Here is a 22,432-nt window from a genome sequence, read left to right as displayed (position 1 = left end):
TATCTTTATGTCACCTTTATGTCATCTTATGTTCACCTTTATGTCTATCTTTATGTTCACCTTTATGTTCTATCTTTATGTCACCTTTAATGTCACCTTTATGTCACCTTTGTTCACCTTTATGTCTACCTTTATGTCTATCTTTATGTCACCTTTATGTCTATCTTTATGTCTATCTTTATGTCACCTTTATGTCTATCTTTATGTCTATCTTTATGTCACCTTTATGTCTATCTTTATGTCTACCTTTATGTCTATCTTTATGTCTATCTTTATGTCTTCTTTATGTCTCCTTTATGTCTATCTTTATGTCACCTTTATGTCTACCCTTTATGTGTATCTTCTTGTCACCTTTATGTCTACCTTTATGTCTACCTTTATGTCTACCTTTATGTCCTTTTATGTCTACCTTTGTTCACCTTTATGTCACCTTTATGTCACCTTTATGTCACTTTATGTCACCTTTATGTCTATCTTTATGTCTACCTTTATGTCTACCTTTATGTCTACCTTTATGTCATCTTTATGTTCACCTTTATGTCACCTTTATGTCTACCTTTATGTCCACCTTTATGTCTACCTTTATGTCTATTTATGTCACCTTTATGTCTTTATGTCTGTCCTTATGTCTACCTTTATGTCTACCTTTATGTCATCTTTATGTCTACCTTTATGTCTATCTTTATGTCTACCTTTATGTCTCTTTTTATGTCTCACCTTTGTTTATACTTTATGTCTATCTTTATGTCTACCTTTATGTCTATCTTTATGTCTACCTTTATGTCTATCTTTATGTCTACCTTTATGTTTATCTTTATGTCTACCTTTATGTCTACCTTTATGTCTACCTTTCCTTACCTTTATGTCACCTTTATGTCTACCTTTGCATCTTTATGTCTACCTTTATGTCTACCTTTATGTCTATCTTGTTCACCTTTATGTCTCCTTTATGTCTACCTTTATGTCTATCTTATGTCTACCTTTATGTCTATCTTTATGTCACCATGTCTACCTTTATGTCTATCTTTATGTCTACCTTTATGTCTATCTTTATGTCTACTTTATGTCTATCTTTATGTCACCTTTAATGTCTACCTTTATGTCACCTTTATGTCTACCTTTATGTCTACCTTTATGTCTACCTTTATGTCTACCTTTATGTCTACCTTTGTGTCTATCTTTATTTCTACCTTTATGTCTATCTTTATGTCTATCTTTATGTCTACCTTTATGTCTACCTTTATGTCTATCTTTATGTTCTACCTTTATGTCTATCTTTATGTCTACCTTTATGTCTATCTTTATGTCTACCTTTATGTCACCTTTATGTTCACCTTTATGTTCTACCTTTATGTCTACCTTTATGTCTACCTTTATGTCTACCTTTATGTCTACCTTTGTTCTATCTTTATTTCTACCTTTATGTCTATCTTTATGTCTATCTTTATGTCTACCTTTATGTCTCCTTTATGTCTACCTTTATGTCTATCTTTATGTCTATCTTTATGTCTATCTTTATGTCTACCTTTATGTCTATCTTTATGTCTATCTTTATGTCTACCTTTATGTCTATCTTTATGTCTACCTTTATGTCTACCTTTATGTCACCTTTAATGTCTCACCTTTATGTCACCTTTATGTCACCTTTATGTCTATCTTTATGTCTACCTTTATGTCTACCTTTATGTCTACCTTTTATGTCTACCTTTATGTCTATCTTTATGTCTATGTTTATGTCTACCTTTATGTCTACCTTTATCTCTACCTTTATGTCTACCTTTATGTCTATCTTTATGTCTATCTTTATGTCTACCTTTATGTCTACCTTTATGTCTACCTTTATGTCTACCTTTATGTCTACCTTTATGTCTAACTTTATGTCTATCTTTATGTCTACCTTTATCTCTACCTTTATGTCTACCTTTATGTCTATCTTTATGTCCATCATTATGTCTTTTTTGCATTTACATTTTTGTCTATTTCTTCATTTCTACTTTGTTGTTTACGTATATTTAATGACCATAGAACATATTTCTTTTGTTTAGCACCACTACCTTTTGTTTTTAAGGATTATATTTGATAGACATAATGTAATAAGTTCAAGTAGGAACAATGAATTTTAAATCAATCATATGGAACTAATACACAATGACGTGCATAATACAAAACATAAAGATACTATTTGCTTCAAGTTTTCGGCATTTACTAACTGTGAGGCCACATGGTCGTGGTTGGAGTAAACAGAACTTGTTCATATGAGAAGGAACAAAACTATACACAAAGGCGACAAGTATAACGTATTCAAAAGATTTATGTTTGCGCAAGATAAAGTTGGTGCCTTAAATGGATAGATTAGTCGCCGAATGAAAGGGATTCTCAACGTGGATTGAACGTAAATTATTAACTATCAAAGCGGAATTACTATGAGTTAACGACGTCTACCAGACAAACCAAATGTCAATGGATATACCGGAGGAAATCTAAACATTTGATAAGCCTACTGTTTGTATAAAAGCTATGGAATTGAGTGATAGCGTAACGCAACAAACAAGAGCGCCGTGAAGATTGGTTTCTTACAACATCCGATTTCCTCGACACAATGTTTAGAGATAATATGGCTGCGTTGTCAAATATGCGGTGATATGTTATAAGTGTCATAAACCATTGAAATGTAGGATATGACTCGTGAAATCGACATTCCTAAAGAATAAACCTCAAAATCGGAACGATAGGAAAATTCATTTCCTATGTATATTATATAAAAGCTAAAAGAAGACAAGTTATCAGCTGCTTTAAAGCCTTCACCAACGTCAAGCCAGAAATATGTCATCCTCGTTTTTAACTACGACAAGTGCCATTGGATTAATAAAGCTTTTATCGACAGCAGCCGCTAGAAGAAATCTGCATGGCTTAGCCGTAAGAACGTGCTTCTCTTGAAAGACTTTTGTCTCTAGCTTTTTTAAAGAAGACATAAGCAACTATAGATGTATTGCTAATGTATTACCAAACTAACATTAATATAAATGTATATATTTGTACTACTTTTTTACGAATGTGATTTTTGGTTTGTTGCTTTATCTTTAGCTGGAAGTGTTCTGCTATTTATTTTGATTCGAGACCTTCAATGGTCTATTTTTTTTTTGCATTAAATACTTCAAGGTAGGAATGGCACTTTAAAATGACCAGGTGTCTTCAACGAACTCTCTGGTCTAGTGGATAGACACAACCTTTCGAGGTTGAGAGTGGAGGTTCGAACCCTGTCTGGAATAAGATGTAACTATGCTAAGGATGAATAAGAAATAGGAAAATAAGGAAATAGTGCTGGTTAATAGTACAAAAATGGGATTTCTATTACTAAACTTTTCGAGAATGGAATGCGACACTTAGTATAAATTCAGAAAAAAACGCTCTCCGATGAGAAGGAGAGCGAAGAAAAAAAAAAGATAGGATCCCATGCAAAAAACCACTCTTAAAAAAACTAAGTCTTTTGCTCAAATTTTTTTATGACTCCCTGTGATCAGGGAGTTATTTTTTTAAATTTTGAAAAGTCAGGAAACCCAAGAGCAAACAGAACGCCCTAATCATCCCTTTCTTACTTCCAGGCACTCGTTCCTCAGTTCGACTTTCTGTCTTCCACATCCGCCGCGTACACCTGCCAAGTGTGTTGGCAGAGGGGCGAACCAAGGATCTTGTGCACCGGAGGTCATTGATGTCGAACTAAACGCCCAACATCGGCCAGTTGAGCTAACCGCTCATCATCGAAAGCTCTAGGTTTTTTGGAGTATTTGTTAAATTTTTTGCAATGTGAAGCGAAAGAAAAGGAGAACCTTAGATGGTCTTGAACCCGAGAAGGTGAGAGCACTGCACCTACATCTGTACCACTCGGCCAGACGGGTGAATTGGAAAACCGTTTAAAACATGTCAAGTGTTTCTGACTAAACAACATTGCCTTCCTTTCTCTTGAGGATCACATTTAATACTGTGTTTATCTTGTTCTTCGTCACCATCATTGCAAAGATGAAGAAAGGGACTTACTAAGCATTATAGTTGTTCAACTCTAACATTGCAGGAGAATAAATCATATAACAAAAAGGAGGAAGACCAATAAAGTATGCACAATGTCAGACATTGCATGTGGTGAATCAAAACAACAACGCGCATGTTCGTAGTCAATTTAATGGCGCTGGGAGTTTCTAACTTGTCTGTTCAAACTTAAATAAAATATTTTTTACCATCATGCATGATAATACTGTAATGGTTTGTACAAAAGCATATGGTTCCTACAGAACAGTATCCACTTACTAATTCATAGTCTATTCAAGTCTTTTTGTCATTTTACAATCTTGCCATGTCTTGAGTGTCATCATTTCAAATATAGTCAATGTAATCAATATAGCCAATGCGGTTTTTGTCTACATTTGTGTCTACCTTCTTGTCTAACTTTGTGTCTACATTTTCATAGGACAAAGTTCTCATTTTGTTGAACACGACAATTGAAAAATTAGTCATTTCATAGTCGAAAGTATTCGAAGTAATCGAAGGTAGTCAATTCACGCGATGCCATGTGGTAAATCAGGGCAGTGACGAGCATGTCTTTGGTCACTTTTTACGATGCAATGGCGTCAAGATCATTTGACTTTATATTTGAACTAACTGAACTATTTTTTATCATCATATGCACCAACCATTTTCTTTTCAATGTTGGTTTTGGTTGCACACAGACACGAGTTTAATAGCAAGGACAAAGAAACCTATGAAATGACGTCTTTTATGATATCGTCTTTTATGCAATGACAGCTTTTTCTCTTTTATGTAATCGAGTACATCTTTTTCTCTTTCTATTCATGCATTTTCACAAATTTTCTCATTTTTTCACAAAGATTATAATTCAATCATTTTCACAAAGGTAGACATAAAGGTAGACATAAAGGTAGACATAAAGATAGACATAAAGTTAGACATAAAGGTAGACATAAAGATGTACATAAAGTTAGACACAAAGATAGACATAAGGTAGGCATAAAGGTAGACATAAAGGTACACATAAAGGTAGACATAAAGGTAAACATAAAGGTAGACATAAAGGTAAACATAAAGGTAGACACAAAGATAGACATAAAGGTAGGCATAACGGTAGATAAAAAGGTAGACACAAAGGTAAACACAATGGTAGACATAAAGGTATACACAAAGTTAGAGACAAAGGTAGACACAAACAAGGTAGATAATTCATGCATTTTGACAAATTTTCACCTTTTTTTCAAAAACACACTATAATTCATGCATTTTCACAAATTTTCACATTTTTTCACAAAAAGACTATAATTCATGCATTTTAACAAATTTTCACATTTTCTCACACAAAGTCTATAATTCATGCATTTTCACAAACTTTCGCATTTTTTTTAACAAAAAGACTATAATTCATGCATTTTCACAAAGTTTCACATTTTTTCACAAAAAGACTATAATTCATGCATTTTCACAAATTTTCACATTTATTCCCACAAAGTCTATAATTCATGCATTTTAACAAATTTTCACATTTTCTCACACAAAGTCTATAATTCATGCATTTTCACAAACTTTTACATTTTTTTCACACAAAGACTATTTTTCACTGAATTCAATGCAATGAATTATAATCTTTGTGAAAAAGTGTGAAAATTTGTGAAAATGCATAAATAGAAAGAGAAAAAGATGTAATCGATTACATAAAAGAGAAAAAGTTGTCATTGCATAAAAGACGATATCATAAAAGACGTCATTTCATAGGTTTCTTTGTCCTTGCTATAAAACTCTTGTCTGTGTGCAACCAAAACCAACATTGAAAAGAATATGGTTGGTGCGTTATGATGATAAAAAATAGTTCAGTTAGTTCAAACATAAAGTCAAATGATCTTGACGCCATTGCATCGGAAAAAGTGACCAAAGACATGCTCGTCACTGCCCAGATTTACCACATGGCATCGCGTGAATTGACTACCTTCGATTACTTCGAATACTTTCGACTATGAAATGACTAATTTTTTCAATTGTCGTGTTCAACAAAATGAGAACTTTGTCCTATGAAAATGTAGACACAAAGGTAGACAAGAAGGTAGACACAAATGTAGACAAAAACCGCATTGGCTATATTGATTACATTGACTATATTTAAATGATGACACTCAAGACATGGCAAGATTGTAAAATGACAAAAAGACTTGAATAGACTAAGAATTAGTAAGTGGATTCTGTTCTGTAGGAACCATATGCTTTTGTACAAACCATTACAATATTATCATACATGATGGTAAAAAATATTTTATTTAAGTTTGAAAAGACAAGTTAGAAACTCCCAGCGCCATTAAATTGACTACGAACATGCGCGTTGCTTTTTTGATTTACCACATGGCAATGTCTGACATTGTGCATACTTGATTGGTCTTCCTCCTTTTTGTTATATGATTTATTCTCCTGCAATGTTAGAGTTGAACAACTATAATGCTTAGTAAGTCCCTTTCTTCATCTTTGCAATGATGGTGACGAAGAACAAGATAAACACATTATTAAATGTGATCCTCAAGAGAAAGGAAGGCAATGTTGTTTAGTCAGAAACACTTGACATGTTTTAAACGGTTTTCCAATTCACCCGTCTGGCCGAGTGGTACAGATGTAGGTGCAGTGCTCTCACCTTCTCGGGTTCAAGACCATCTAAGGTTCAAGATCTTCTCCTTTTCTTTCGCTTCACATTGCAAAAAATTTAACAAATACTCCAAAAAACCTAGAGCTTTCGATGATGAGCGGTTAGCTCAACTGGCCGATGTTGGGCGTTTAGTTCGACATCAATGACCTCCGGTGCACAAGATCCTTGGTTCGCCCCTCTGCCAACACACTTGGCAGGTGTACGCGGCGGATGTGGAAGACAGAAAGTCGAACTGAGGAACAAGTGCCTGGAAGTAAGAAAGGGATGATTAGGGCGTTCTGTTTGCTCTTGGGTTTCCTGACTTTTCAAAATTTAAAAAAATAACTCCCTGATCACAGGGAGTCATAAAAAAATTTGAGCAAAAGACTTAGTTTTTTTAAGAGTGGTTTTTTGCATGGGATCCTATCTTTTTTTTCTTCGCTCTCCTTCTCATCGGAGAGCGTTTTTTTCTGAATTTATACTAAGTGTCGCATTCCATTCTCGAAAAGTTTAGTAATAGAAATCCCATTTTTGTTCTATTAACCAGCACTATTTCCTTATTTTCCGATTTCTTATTCATCCTTAGCATAGTTACATCTTATTCCAGACAGGGTTCGAACCTCCACTCTCAACCTCGAAAGGTTGTGTCTATCCACTAGACCAGAGAGTTCGTTGAAGACACCTGGTCATTTTAAAGTGCCATTCCTACCTTGAAGTATTTAATGCCAAAAAAAAAAGACCATTGAAGGTCTCGAATCAAAATTATAGCAGAACACTTCCAGCTAAAGATAAAGCAACAAACCAAAAATCATATTCGTAGTCGAGTGTTGATATAAAGACTGAAAAAGTATTACAAATAAATACATTTATATTAATGTTAGTTTGGTAATACAATAGCAAAACATCTTTAGTTACTTATGTCTTCTTTTGAAAAAGATAGAGAAAAGTAATAAGTCTTCCAAAAGCAGCACGTTTTCTTACGGCTAAACCATGCAGATTTCTTTTAGCGGCTGCTGTCGATATTAGCTTTACCAGCCCAATGGCACTTGCCGTAGTTCACTCGTAGTAATTTAACTCGTAATAATTCCGCTTTGATAGTTTCTTCAGAATTGTGACCAGGGATATACCGGGCGGAAAGCGAATTCTTAATATAAATATCAGAGCCTCTGCTTTGATAGTTAATAATTTGCGTGCAGTCCACACTGAGAATATCTGTCAGCTATCAGTAAATTCTTCCCCAACGTTGACGTTTATCTAAACTTCTAGCTGTTGATCGGTTTGTATACCCAAATTCTTTTCGACAAATGCTCACTTTGTCAAATTCAATTTCATCGTTGTTCTGCCATTGCACTTGCTGTCGTTGTTTTCTGTTCACCTTTTGGTTGGGCTGTTTAGATGTAACATGCTTTATTATGTATGTATCATACACAGGTGATTCCAAAGAGTTCTTCCTTTACAACGAATCTTTCTTGAGACTTGATGTACGACTATCACCACCACAAACACCTAATTATAAAGAGAAATACACAAAAAATTACATTTTTTCTAACTTAAGACTAACACTATCACAAACAGCAAGACTAAGAATAAAACCAAGGCAAAGAGTAAAAGTAACACCAACACTATCACTACATAAGTCTATCACCAGCCCTAAGACTACCCTAACATCAGTACCAAGACTGACAATATCACTAACACCACTACACCATATTCCAATGCACCCAATAAATTTACCACTAACCAACTTGATTTTACTCTCAACCTTGGCTAATAAGTGTTTAATAATTACAAAGAAACCTATATCCCACCATGCTATCAAAACTCCTGAGACTCATTCTTCCTAATCCCAACAACCCCATTCCTTATTTAACTCAACTCTTACCTTCCAAACCTTATTGTCTGCGTGCAAAAATCTTACTTCTAAATACAACTACTCACTTGCTAACCTGTGTATCCACACTTGTCTTGATTTCAAGCTTCAACATTCTTCTTGATTGATGAAGTGAATATCCTTAAGAAATCATTTGATAGAAATTAAGTAAATAAAAAAGCTTGAAATGTCTTTGAATCCACTATTTCAGTTGACTTAAGGAGATAAAGTGTATGTCATAGACAAAGTTATAAAAAATTATCTGAATTAAAAACAGTTGGATTTTTCATTCCACTGGATATTACTAATACACCAATTTTCAAATACCTACGTTTCATCAATTTGCTGTCTACGATTTCATGTACTTTATTACAAATATTCATTAATATTTTCAGGAAATGGAAAACAAACCGTCAACATGATAAAAAACTGTTAAAAGCTATTTATGTTTATCAAAATTCAAAACAATTTTACCTTGTGCAAAAGCCCAGCACCGAGGCAATTTGAACTCTCCAAAACAGGTTTGCTGAGTTCGTGAAATACTTTTTTCAATACCTTCAAGAAATATTATCGTGTATTTGACAAGATAAACACGCTGTGATGCTATAAATCTTATTTATTCGACAAATAATGTAACATTTCACATGATACTTACGATAAGGACTGTGCCAGGAAGAAATCTTTTTAAACATGGCGGGGAAGGATCAAAGTTTGACTAAATCAATCATGAAATGTAATTGGTCAAAACTAGTCATGTGTTAAAATCTTGGGAGTTTCATTGGTTATATTCATTGAATGGTTTAATTGCAGCAAATTAGGATTTTGGAGAATGTGGAGACTTGTATCTGTAAAACAAGAAAATATGAAACAAAAAATTTTTTTTAACTCCAGCCTTGACGTTCTATCCTCACCTCTCAATTTTTTATCCTTACTTTTTCAATTCTTTTCACTCTCCTGAATACATGAAAATTAAACAAACACAGATCATGTATACCAGTATGCCATGCATCGCACAGTCATAGTTTAACCAATAGGACTTTATAAAACTCAATGGATTCAACGAACCACCATCAGGGCATAGCCTTTGGATATTCTGTTATTTTTGTTCTCCAATAATTGTTTTTTCTAAACATGCAGGACAGAAAAAGATTAAGCAGAAGTTCCAAAATTTATAAGTATTAGGAAAGTTTGGCTCAAAAGTTTGTAACAAGTTTCTATGAATTCACGTTAATAAAATTGATAGTTCTCTTACGAGGTTTGATCGTCTGCTAACACAACGAACATATTTTCATAATGATGGCGACGACCGAAAGAACCAAGACATTTTAGCACCTTTGTTTGTACAACAGCAAAATTTCTTCATTCTTCACAACTTTTATCATCCATTTTTCACTTCAATGTGATGTAGGTCCCTTGCAACTGCCTCAATGAGTATAATAGGTACTAAAACTTATAGTAACCTACAATAGTCATCTACATCTTTATAGTTATCTACATTTTACATTATATATCTAACTTAACGAAATAAGATACGCAATATTTGCTTTAACATGTTCTATATCTAATGAAGAAAGAACAAATTTCAGCTGTTGTTTACATGACTTCAAATTGTTATGAGCGATGCAAACTAATACACTAACAACCCTTTTTAGATATAGTTTCATTCGTATAATTCGTGCAATTAACACTATATGAACAGATTACAGCAACTACATACATGATTAACTTACGCGGGACTTCAAATTGCATACACTTTTTCTTTGCAACTATGTGTTAAAAAAATCATTACTTTGTGCAATCACGCTGCAAAATAAATACTCACATGTCTCTAAAATCCTTAAAAAATTCATTTCAAGGAAAATACGACAAAAACGTTAGGATGTAGGTGGAGGAGGTTTGGGTATACTTGGGATACACATTTGAGGAAAAGTTCCGCATTGTCATCTACGCACCTTCCGTGTCCCTCATTTCTCCTTCTTAAAAGTAAGTCTGAAATCATTACCTTCTCTGTTATCAACATGTCTATTCATAATAATTAATCAATGTTTTTGAACATTTCTTTCAATAACACTAAGTTTGACTTTTTTTGATTGAATTTCTAAAATGGTTTGCTTCATCAAAACATTTTAATGCATTAAATAATTTTAAATGCAGGTGTAATCGAATTTTTCTCTCTCTGCTATGTAAATTTTTTATTGAAATTGTTAAGGCTTATTTTTGGAGAACTAATAAAAAAACCCAATAAAAAACCAAAAATGTTCACATAGCAATAGAAAAATTGGACTTCCTGTGCCACAGAAATTTTCTGTCCACTCTCCCACCCCCACAAAAAACACTGGATCTTGCTTACAACTATATAATCTAATTCACTACCATTAAACGTGACTAAGTTGATAATACTAAGACAATAACAATGGACGTATTACCAGATCTACCTTATGAATGCAATAAATCAACTAACACACTTTTAATTGAAAATTATTAACCTTATGTATATTACTTTGTATGATCATCTTACTTTTCTCTTTAATCTCGAGAGCATCGACAAACATGTACTTTGTTAAAATCAGCTACCAAAATGGACACCAGCCGATATAACCCTGACACAGATTATCATACGATGTTGCTTGGTCAATCAATAACTCTACCTGGGTTTTCACGTCTAGCACCTCTCTATTTGGAAAGTCGTTTCCAGTCAACTTGTCACGAACGCGGTTGATAATAGACACAGCTTTCTTGTTTAATTCCTCAGGCTCGTGATTACCTTGGTCCATAGAATGCAACTGTTCAATATTCGTCGTCGTCTTTCTATTGGGAACTTCATGTTCTCCACTTTCTAAGATATCAGAACCGCTGTCCACAATAGACTCAGAATGAGCCTTGGATTTCTTCACTTTAGGAACGGTATCCATAAGACGCCAATTAAGAAGAGGATCATACACAAATGCCTCGAGAACAGCCATGACACTATCCTTGTTTTCACGCATAACGTTCATGACTCGTTCACATGTCAGTCGATAATTACCATCGATACCTACAATACATTGCTCATTTAGCCTGAAAACACCTGAGATTACGTCACGTTGATTTAAATGCTTACCGGTAACTTCCATAGCGTTGATCAACATTCTTGTCAATCGGAATGGGATCTTTTCTGGAAATTTTTCCCTTGTCATCGCAACTTCAAAGCAGTCACCAAAATCGATATGAATTATTTTACCAGTAAGACGATCCAACATTAGATTTGATGGGTGGCGATCACCTAAACCCAGGATATAACCAACCATTGACATAACTGCCAGCGAACGGGTGTAATTCGTGCGGCGATCAAACCAAACTTCTGAACTTGGGCTCTTTAACCATAAAAGCTTGGCCAAGTCGTCACCTTTGGTGTTAGCAAGCGCATGTTCAAATACTTCAACCTGTAGGAAAGATATGATAGAAACTTTAAAAAAGAAAATTTGATAGCGTTGCAGGAAATGATTTTAACCTGCCTTTTGTATTAAAGTGAGACGATCGTAATCAGGAGCCATTCTCAACATAATTCTGTGTTCAATATTCAACAAAATTTTCTGCTTCTCGCGATAATCACGAATGAGTGCGTGGAGAGTATCGCAATGTGGGACCCAGCCAATCAGACCAGAGTTCGTCGATAGCGGTATAACGGAGTAACGTTGTATGCTAAGGTGACGTTTGGATGTTGTAGGATCCTTGTCAAGAAGGGTATTGACCAGACCAAATAGTTGCATAACACGTTCATCTTGTCGTGGATCTTCATGTCCTGTTTTGTAAGATAAACATAACATGTAACTATCATTGGATGAGGTTGAGCATGATATCCAAAATTATTCAGACCGAGGTCGATGTTATATTATTAGACGTTGATTACAATGACCGAGATACGAATAATTCTAGATATCATGTAAAAGCCGAATTCAATAATTGTTTTACACAGTTATAAATGTAAAAACCTACAACCTCCTTTTTACCGAGGCCATAAAAGTTCTTCGTACTTTGACATAAAATCATGTTAACGATACACTTTCATGTTTTCTCGTTAAAAACTCATATGAAACTCTCCCGAATGAAAATGCGCATCTTTTCGTGTTCTTGTTCACAAAAATTCGAGCGAAATCCGTTAGTGAAGCGCTTGCGAATCTCGATGAAGGTTCTGCCAGCATACTTTTTGTGTTTACAGTTGTCACATAAAAAATTACGTCACCTACAGATAATTTTCAATGTTTTGTATGTAACAAGACGGTGAAAATTAATTGTAGGCTCTTAGCCAATCACAATCGAGACAGCCCATTATTGTAAAATAATAACAAATAAAACACGTGACATCGATGATGGGAAACAGTGGTCAACAAACCTTTTAACAAGAACATAAATTCAGCACCGTTACTGCCAGTTATGGCCAACTTTCTTGGTCGTTGTTTTGATATTATAACATTGAGAGATGGATGAACTCGAGTGATATGTATAACCGGTTTATGTGGTTCATAAGTTCCGGGAACAGCTAGTTCCAAATCTCGTGACATCAGAAGTCTCGGTGAAACGTATTGTAATTCTAAAGATATAAGCTGAGGTAACTGTTTGGCAATTTTACGAAACACATGGTAGTAAAGATCCCAGGCTTGAGTAAGATCCTTCACGTTGCCGGACTTTTGGTATTTCTTACACCAATCTTGTGCTTCCATCAAATCACGACCATGTGCCTGGCTAAACGACGTCTCTTTTAAGGTTTGTGGTCCACGTTCCATCTTTGCATGTAACGGCTCGAGTACAGCAAACATCCCTTTGACATTTTTCTCACCGAAATAAAGTCGCGAAGCTTCTTCCAATCCTTCATGCCAAAGCTCGTGCCACAAGATGGCGACGCGAATCAACTCTTCACTGACCATCAAAGCTTGTTGTACTAACACCTGACTATGCTCGCACATATTATTCAAGATTTCATTGGCGGCATTATGTCTAGCTGGACTTGCAGACTTTGAAGCAACAGTCAAGGGATATATAAGCGCTTGAGGATGCTGTTTGCCAATATCTGTCAATAGCTGCTGGACCAACCGTCTGACCAATTGTCGAGGAGTGTCGATTCTTGCAATCAACTGAGGAATGACTTGAAGCCAGGTATCAATCTCGATCGTTTTCATTCCCTCCACAACCGCATCGTAAACTTGGGACAGTTGACCAAAATCAAAGGCAAGAGTTAACAGTCTCAGGGTGTCTTGAAGCGAGTTACCAGGACGTGATAAAGCAATAGATTTGAAGAAACCGTGTACAGCTGGAACAGCATGACTGAGGATCGGATTTGAGGATTGAGTTGGTGATTTAGGATCACTTGCATTTTCTTGTAAATATTGACGATTCTTATAATACAGAACAGCTTCGAAGTTCATAAAAGCCCATTGATGCCATGCTTTGTACCAAGTCTGATCGTTCTCAGTAGCCGCTTTGTAATGCTTCAGAATTACAGGAATCGTATCTTCTTTGAAGCCAGCAAGATCAGTTTGCCAATCACCGAGTTTAAGGTAGCCTCTAGCCAACAATTTTAGTAATTCTTGCCTCTTTTGTTGATCTTCTGGACTTATGGACTTCAATGCTTGTTGATGTAGAGTAGTTTTAACGAAATGTTGAAGATGTTGAAACGCTTCTTGCTTCTGACCATTACGAAACATGTACTTCATATAGGCAAAGGTAACTTGGGGATATGTAGTGGGTAGAGGATCATGAGGGCTCTTCGATGGATCTTTATCAAGAAGCATTACCAATGTATTATGACTCAATGCAAGATGACCACTCTTTCGACAAAGACTAGAGAACTTTAACCAAGACTGCATGTCCTCCTGTGGACTCAAGACCAACGATCGTACTTTAAGGATCTTATGCCAGTCTTCAACAACTTTCTGACAGCCCTGAAGTCTATTCCACCAGGTAATTTTAATTGTTTCTTGACGTTCTTGAACGAGTTTGTATTGAATAATCTCCTCAAGTTCAGACAGCATTTGTGCATTAACAACAGCGCCATAGGCACGATTGTAACTTTCGCCTGCTCTTGCTGTCAACTCCGTGTCCAAGACATCTCTTGCAGCGTCTATGCAAGTCTGAGCTTGTTGAAAATGATCTTGATGAAGAGCCATAACGGCACGATGAAATGCTCCATCCAAAGTTTCCCGCGGAATAAGACAAGTGTACTCCTCCATGCTTTCCCAATTACCTAGTCCCCAGGCTGCTGCAGCTGCCATGCGAGCCATATCTTTACGCGTGTCGTCACTCACATCCGGCCATTTACGACATGCAACTTTGTGGAGCTCGCCCCATTCTCCCAATGCCTCAAGACACCTCATCTTACCTAGCGAGTATTCGTTGTTTTCCGGCTCTTCTTCGAGTTTCTTTTGATAAGCTTGCAAAGCGTTTTCCCATTCATGCAACTTTTCATACCAGCGTTCTTTCACTTTTAAATCCTTCATTTTCATATCAGGGCCATGATCTTTCATAGCATAAGACAGCACACCGTACGCGGCTTCAGGTTGTTGCAATTTGTTATTAATACTAATTAACGATTCAAGTGTTTCAGTGTTTGGACCGTCATGAAATTCCTTTTCCTTGTAATGCAAAGCCTTAGCATAAGCACGCGACTTGGAAGCACATTCGCCCAAAAGTTTGTCGCTCAGAGGAAGAGATGCAACATCGGTATGTTCCATGAACTCGGCTAAATTCAACAATGTTTGCGTCACTTCCGGGATGTTTTGGGATCGAAGGCAATGCTCGAGATTTTTCACAAGTTCGTCCTGCATTTCTTCGTGAAGTTCGCACCAACATGAAACAAAGGAAGCATTCAATAAGTCCCTAGCAAGCGGTGGATGTGACTGAGCAAGAGACCAACATGAACGTAAGGGAGTTGACGGTGATTCTCTCAGGAGTTCAAGACTAAGACGTCGTAGCCATTCTAACCAGTCATCTTTTGAAACACACCGAGCCGACGACCATGCTTTCTGTAAACTATTAACACTCATTTGAAGCTTTTTCACACCGCTGTCCACGGAACTCGTTGACTCAGAACTTTGGGACCTTCGAGCAGACCGTAATGGCGGAAAATATGGTTCTTCTTCCCAAAACGATATTGTCGACTCTCGTTGTATCCTAGCGACGGTAACATCATACCTTGGGGTTGATTAAAACACATTAAATTAGTCATTCTTAATTATTTATTTTAATATAAATATGTACAAATTAACACATATACGTGATGTTTTAAGGAGAAGTTATAAAGGAGCAAATAAGACCAGGGTGTGTGTGCAAGTAAACCAACACAAAATTTTTAAGGGAGGAATGGGGGAGACTATTTCAATTTAATTTTGATTCATGTGTCATAAGGAAAGCGTCGATTGATTTCATGACAAGTAAAAATATTTTATTAAAACTATTGTCTGCTTTCTTTAAAATGGTTGAATGCAGTAAGAATTGCAAGTGATGGCCTAAATAACCACTTGTTGTCTTGTGGTTACCTCGCTTCCACAGTCTAATTTAGTTTTACACATCGTGGGAACACACATCGCCCCCACAAGGGTCACTGAGGAAACGAGTTCAAAAACGCATTTGTTGAAAACAACGAAAGAAGACAGACAACACGCCAACAAATTGTCATTCATTGCTCATTGCACAGTTGACTAAACCTTTCATGGTCATGGCAACGACCAACATTACGTACTAGTACCTATTATGGAATAATAAGCTTGCTCAGTCACAAATTTTCAAATAAATCATCTGCGCATGCGCAGTCGAATTGACCAGCTGTACAAGTTTATGGTCATGGCAACGACCAACTGCATCTACTTGCACTGACTTTGAAGTAAATAGCATGCTTAGAAACAATTTAAAAGAGAAATTATCTGCGCATGCGCTGTACGCTCGAGCATGCGCAGTCGACTGGACCAACTGTCTAAGTTCATGGTCATGGCAACCACCAACTGCATCTACTAGCACCGGATTTTGACGTAAAAAAGATGCTTAGTAACAATTTAATAGAGAAATCATCTGCGCATGCGCTCGGGCATGCGCAGTCCACTCGAATAATTGTTCGTGGTCATGGCAATGACTAATTATATGTACTTGCACTACATTTGTGGCAATTAGCTAACTCAGTCGCGAATTATCAAAGAAATCCTCTGAGCATGCGCAGTAGTGACTTTAATAATACCACAACTTTCGTAAGCCTTTGAATTTTTGTATATAAATATAAAGCTAAATATATGGATAGTAGATGTCAACTAGCAGTGGAAGCCGGGTGCGATATGTATGCAGTGGCTTAGGGGCCCAGACGTTTCGGGTCGCGACCGCACTCTCCCTGCGTACCCCGAGCAAAGCCTATCGCAGGTGATCTCGGGGTCTGATGGGCGGAAGCTTGCTATTGCATCTCCCAAGTAGGATAGCGTGGAGGGGCCGAAATCTCCTACCGAAACGTTAACATGCGGCGTTCTAGTGCCTCGGCTTAAGAAGGTATCGGGAAGCATGGACCGAAAACGGGGTTTTTTGCTTTTGAATTTTATCTTTTAAAAATAAAATAAACCAAGCAATGCTTCAATTAAATTCTTCTGAAACTGTCCCTTTTTATGACACTTACAATTCAAGATAACTTTAAACATGTTTTATACATTTCCATTGGTTTATATCTTTCTGATTCAATTCTCTCATTTACTGTTTCTCATGTATCACGAGCAAACCATCCATGGGCTTCATGGCAAACAAGATTATCTGGTTCCCTTAACTAACATGCGACGTTCTAGTGCTAAACTATCTCGGGGTATCGGGAGGCATGGACCGAAAACGGGATTTTTTGTTTTCAAAATTTGTATTTTTTCTTTACAAGAATTCTTCTCATAAAAGAAACTACAACATCCAAGAATATTGCAAAGGTTCAAACAATTTCTGCCTTTTTGACTTATAATTTAAACCAACTTTAAGCATGTTTATACGTTTTTTACTTGTTACCTTTTACAATGTAACTTCCTCATAACTCTCGCGTGATAAACGAGAGCCTCCTTATACAATATAACTCTCCCGTCATGAACAAAAGCATCAAAGGGCTGCATGGAAAAAAGAGATTATCTACTTTTTTATAATACTTTCTTCAAATATAACATTTAATAAGCCAAGCAATTTGTATCGTCTAAATTGAACCTCGCCTTCAACCCTTATGTAATAAAATTTTGATAAATTTTGGATAGTAAATTTCTTTTTACCTTACAACATTTTCATGATTCAATCTAGAAAGTAACTTCACATCTCGAGTGATTTTGCGATTAAACAGTACACTTTTCGGATTCATAGGACTTCTTTTGATCGCACAGAGACAGCCGTTCAATTTATTACGTAAATTCATGTAGTATGCATTTCGTTATAAGAAACCACCCTACCAAAAAATATCCAGATCCGATTTTAGCTGCATCTAAGTCCAGCCGTAAAGGACCGTAACAATCTTTACAAAAAGTCATTAGCGCTGCAACATGCCTGTATTCAAGCTTTCCTTTGATCATTATGCTTTTTTCAAACGCAAAATAGAACTCAAAAGCATCTCCTAAAACTCAAAAGCATCTCCTAACCATTTTATTGCTACTGTTCTACATAAACAATACTATGTCCGACCATTTGATTGTCCGAGTTTTGCAATTTGATCGCGTATTTTTGACATGTGCGTCTACCGTCGGGGGTGTTATTAAAGACCCCTCCACTCCCCATGTAATTTTACACTAAAAACATGAGTTGTAGTTAGCGATTGGTTTTGCACTGATGGAACTAAAATATGTTGGTAAATTGCTGAGCAAGCAGGTATGCTGCATGAGGAGAAAAATACAAGTAATGATCGACAGAAGACGAGGAAGTAAATGTGTACAGTAACGATGTACACTGTCATTCTTCTATTTGTTTATACTTCGAGCAGTAACAAAAATTTTCAAAGTGACATTACACATGCTCGTTACTGCAGGCATTCAGATTACCGGGAACATGAAGCTGGCATACAGAAATATAAAAATACATATAATTTTATAAAAGGATAAAACTGCCTAGTGTGCTTACCTCTTGTGATTGATCTTGTGCTTCAACATAACTTTGTTTACCATTGGAATGAAAGGTATAAACTTCTTACCAAGTTGATTGACAAGAGACATTAGTGTTGCAAGTGCAGGTCCACGAAGTTCCGGCGTTGAATCTAAGGTACGAACGATTGCGTGAATAATACGACTTACGAAATCTGTAAGATCAAGTTGATGACATAACTTCTCTATCGTCTCAAGAGCCTTTCGACGAACACTCATAATGTCACCAGAATCGAAGAGTCTAACGACAGGTGGAATCATCAGGTGGAGATAATCATCTAAACTTGAACCAAATTTCTCGAAAGCATTCAGGAGTTTAAGTGTATCAATCCTATTTTTGGAACTATCGTGCATAAACACCTTCAAAATCTGTGGTATGATTTGCGGTAGGTACATCTTAAATTCACCACCCATTGCGACGCATATTGTTTCCACAAGTGGAATTAGAGTTTGAAGCGAACTGTCCATCGTCCAAGACTCCTTTATAAGGGCGAAAATCTCATCCAGATAGTGACGAATATGCTGCTTCACGATACCGATCAACATTCCAAGTTGTTGAAAAACATAATCTCTTAATGATTGATCGCATGTTCGAATAACTGTCAGATATGGTGGCATAACTTGTGGAAGATACGTCACACATTTCATACCGATGCTATTGAAGATAAACCTAACCGCCTGTATAACTTTAGGATGTTGTTGGGATAACGAGGGATTTCTCATGATTCGCATGAGTGCACTAATGGCAGCCAAAGGATAGAACTCTTCAAGTTGTCCACTTCCCATAGTCACGAAGATTTCACTTGTTGTATTGTCTGTAGATTCGTTACTTTCCCCTGTGTCTTGACTAACGCCAGAATCAATACGAACACCGCCAGTTTGGTTTAGTTTGTGTTTGTACGGATCCAAGGCACCGAGAAGACCTAGAACGCGAATGGCTTCTTTACGGATACCCGACGCTTGCTCTGTTTTTAGAAAATTTAACAAAACATCAAGAAGATTGGAATACTTTTGGTACGGTTCTACGACATATCCGGTGCTCTCAACAAGTTGACCTAACGTCCACAAAGCTATTTCACGTTTCGATAATGATGACGCATCTTGTAACATTTGTATGATGATGGGAAAGAGTTCATCTAACCATCTCTTCATTTCAGTACCGCAAACCTGCGCATGCTCTCCAACAGCCGACAAGACACTAATAACGACATTCGGGTCAGGGTCTTGGAGTTTGGGAATAAGGGCCTTTAAAATGGAGATCATGTACGGACGGATCAAACGGTGCGCATTCCGGACAAGATGACCCAACATCTTCGCGCTTTGCTCTTTGTTTCTACCCACACCGCTGTATTCGAGTTCGGTGAGAATTTGAATAAGTGTTTTTCTCAACGTCGGCATGATATAGGCAGGATTGAGACCACTAAGACGCCCAATGGTACATATAGCAACTTCACGAATCTCGAATTTTTCATCATTTAGAGCAACGAAAAGCTGTTCCAAGCATTCAGCTTGCGCTAAATGCGAATCAAATCTTTCATCCAGGGAAGATAAAACACAGAAACGAATGTCACGATCTTCGTCCGTAATACCCACGAGTAGAAGTTTGGCAAGAACTTCTGAGACAAGCTGTTGTAATGCTGGACTTATTGGACCAGTTGGCATTGGTGCATTTGGAACAATCATCGGATGGACAGACGGTGATAACAATCTTGAACAAGTTCTAACAGCCTCCATTCTTATGTCTTTATTTTCACTGGCAAGAAATGATTCAGAGCAATGTCTTATCAATTTATTGTGCGTGAGTTGATGGCCATCAAAATCAAACGATCCGAGCGTCCGCAAAGCAAGGACAATATTTGAAGTTTCAACTTGGTCAGTAGATAGAGCAGCTCCTGTAGGCGTGGCTGGTTGACTTGAACTCTTTGGTTGCGCGGATCGTGAGGAACGACTTCTCAAAATTTGTGAAAGTATTGTAAGTAGACCATCTTGGATGCTTTTCTTAAGCTGTGTGCACTCTCGTGCAAGATCACAAAGACATGCAGTCAAAGCAGGACTGAGACCAACAGAAAGCATGGGTTGCAGCAACTCCTTTAATTGATTGTAAATACTTTTACCAGCTGCTCTTGCCAAACAGCTGATGCATGCAAACACCATGGGATCAACAGAAAGTTGTTTCTTTGATTTATGACCAGTATCTTTCATAGGTAGAGCTTGCCTAATTTGTTCCAATGTCACCTTGGATAACAGTTCCAGATCTGTTTTATGGTTCCTCACAGCCAGTATGACAAGACCATTGGCTTTGAAGGCAGCTGATCTCTCTTTTTCACGTTTGAATGCACCAGATAAGTACTGGATGGTGTCCTTAAGATAGTTTTTGTGAACAAATTTTGTTGGGTTGAAGGATGCCAACTGCGGAAGCAAAACAAGTAGTGCTTGTTGAATCAAATTGTTGCGTTGATTACGAAATCGAAACACAAGACGGCACATTTCATCAAATTTCTCCTCAAGATATTCCCTACAGATACGACTGTAGCAGTGATGAGCATCATTAAACGAGTTCCCGCTAAAAGTCATATCCAGTTGATGTTGAGATTGACAGCTACCCTGTTGAAACATGGGACTTTTTGATGAAATAATTTTTTCAACACTTTGTAAATCTTCTGAATGATCAGAGTAAGTATTTTCAAGCTCTTGACGATGACGTTCACCTTCCATGCAAGATATTCGTAGCAGCTCATTTAAAAGCAACAATGAACCATGGGCTTTATCTTCCTTTGTTAGCATCATTCCTTTTTCTTTTGTGCTTGCACTGTCTTCAAATCCACTCTTTGCTTGTTGATAAATCTGACAGTAACTTGATTGCTTTTGTGTTTGTTTGTTCTCTCGTTGGGCTAGAATGATCAGACAGGCACGTAGCGCCTCAACTGCTCCTTCACGTATCACCTGCTTTGGATCTCGAACAGCACCAAAAATATTATCAAAAAATGGTTGCACATGCTGGAAAAAAAATGTCGGCGCATTAAGTGCCATTTCTCTAAGCACTAACACTGCTGCATGGCGTTTGCCTTCGTTGCGTTCACTCCAAGCCATTCTAAAGCTTGCTTCAGCTCAAACTCTACGTAATCTGCAGTATAAGTTCCTCCAGTTAAAGCTAATCGTCCCATAGCTCTGGCTGCCATTTGCATCACTACCGGATCATTTGATGGCAATAAATTTCTCAGATAATTCGCGAAACGAGGCATAAAGGTAGCGTTTTCTATATCGACACCAATTAACACCATTATGGCAAGAATTCCACCTTTTCTATCGCTAGCGTCTGCACTGTTGGTCATTTCAAATATACCACGTATGATAAAATCTTCCATGAACGCGGTCGCCTGTTCTGCAGACACCTCGCGTAACTCCGTCGAAACATACAGCTGAAGTTTCTTTGCGGCCTCAAATTTTTGTTCGGGAATTCGTGACTTTAACCCAGCAATAATCTCTTGAGCCATTTTGCCACAATTATTCAAAAATACCTCTAAAAAAGTATTTTAAAGTTTCACCGGCCTTCTTTCAACCATCGCCATGCTGAAATCACAAAATACAAAAATTAATGTTTCCACGTATTCTTTGCCAATTTCTCGTGCTTTTCCCAAATATGCCAATGACTGTTTGTTTGACTTTACTAAATATTTTTTTACATGCAGTTTGGTCAATTGTTTTTGTCTATTTCGTCCTCCCACTTTAACTTTGTTCTTATTTAATAATCATAAATTAAATCAATAAAGTTTTTACAATACGCCATATGCTTTG

The 22,432-nt window shown here is 36.8% G+C and overlaps 1 protein-coding gene across 1 annotated transcript; it reads right to left on the bottom strand.

Annotated features, from left to right (window-relative positions):
* Nucleotides 1–7,475: 7,475 nt before the first annotated feature.
* On the bottom strand, nucleotides 7,476–22,409 carry LOC124443843 (serine/threonine-protein kinase mTOR-like). Its single transcript, XM_046994381.1, is given in 11 exon segments — nucleotides 7,476–8,173; nucleotides 8,614–8,678; nucleotides 9,012–9,092; nucleotides 9,193–9,382; nucleotides 9,449–9,662; nucleotides 9,790–11,571; nucleotides 11,638–11,959; nucleotides 12,032–12,318; nucleotides 12,910–15,704; nucleotides 18,618–21,717; nucleotides 21,720–22,409. Coding segments are annotated over 6 exon segments (7,380 nt in total). The 5' UTR covers nucleotides 22,132–22,409; the 3' UTR covers nucleotides 7,476–8,173; nucleotides 8,614–8,678; nucleotides 9,012–9,092; nucleotides 9,193–9,382; nucleotides 9,449–9,662; nucleotides 9,790–11,107.
* Nucleotides 22,410–22,432: the final 23 nt, after the last annotated feature.

The sequence above is a fragment of the Xenia sp. Carnegie-2017 genome, unplaced genomic scaffold (genome assembly GCF_021976095.1).
Source record: "Xenia sp. Carnegie-2017 unplaced genomic scaffold, XeniaSp_v1 HiC_scaffold_21, whole genome shotgun sequence".
Lineage (NCBI taxonomy): Eukaryota > Metazoa > Cnidaria > Anthozoa > Malacalcyonacea > Xeniidae > Xenia > Xenia sp. Carnegie-2017.
Note: the sequence above shows the minus strand (reverse complement) of the source record. Positions and strands in the feature narration are given on the sequence as shown.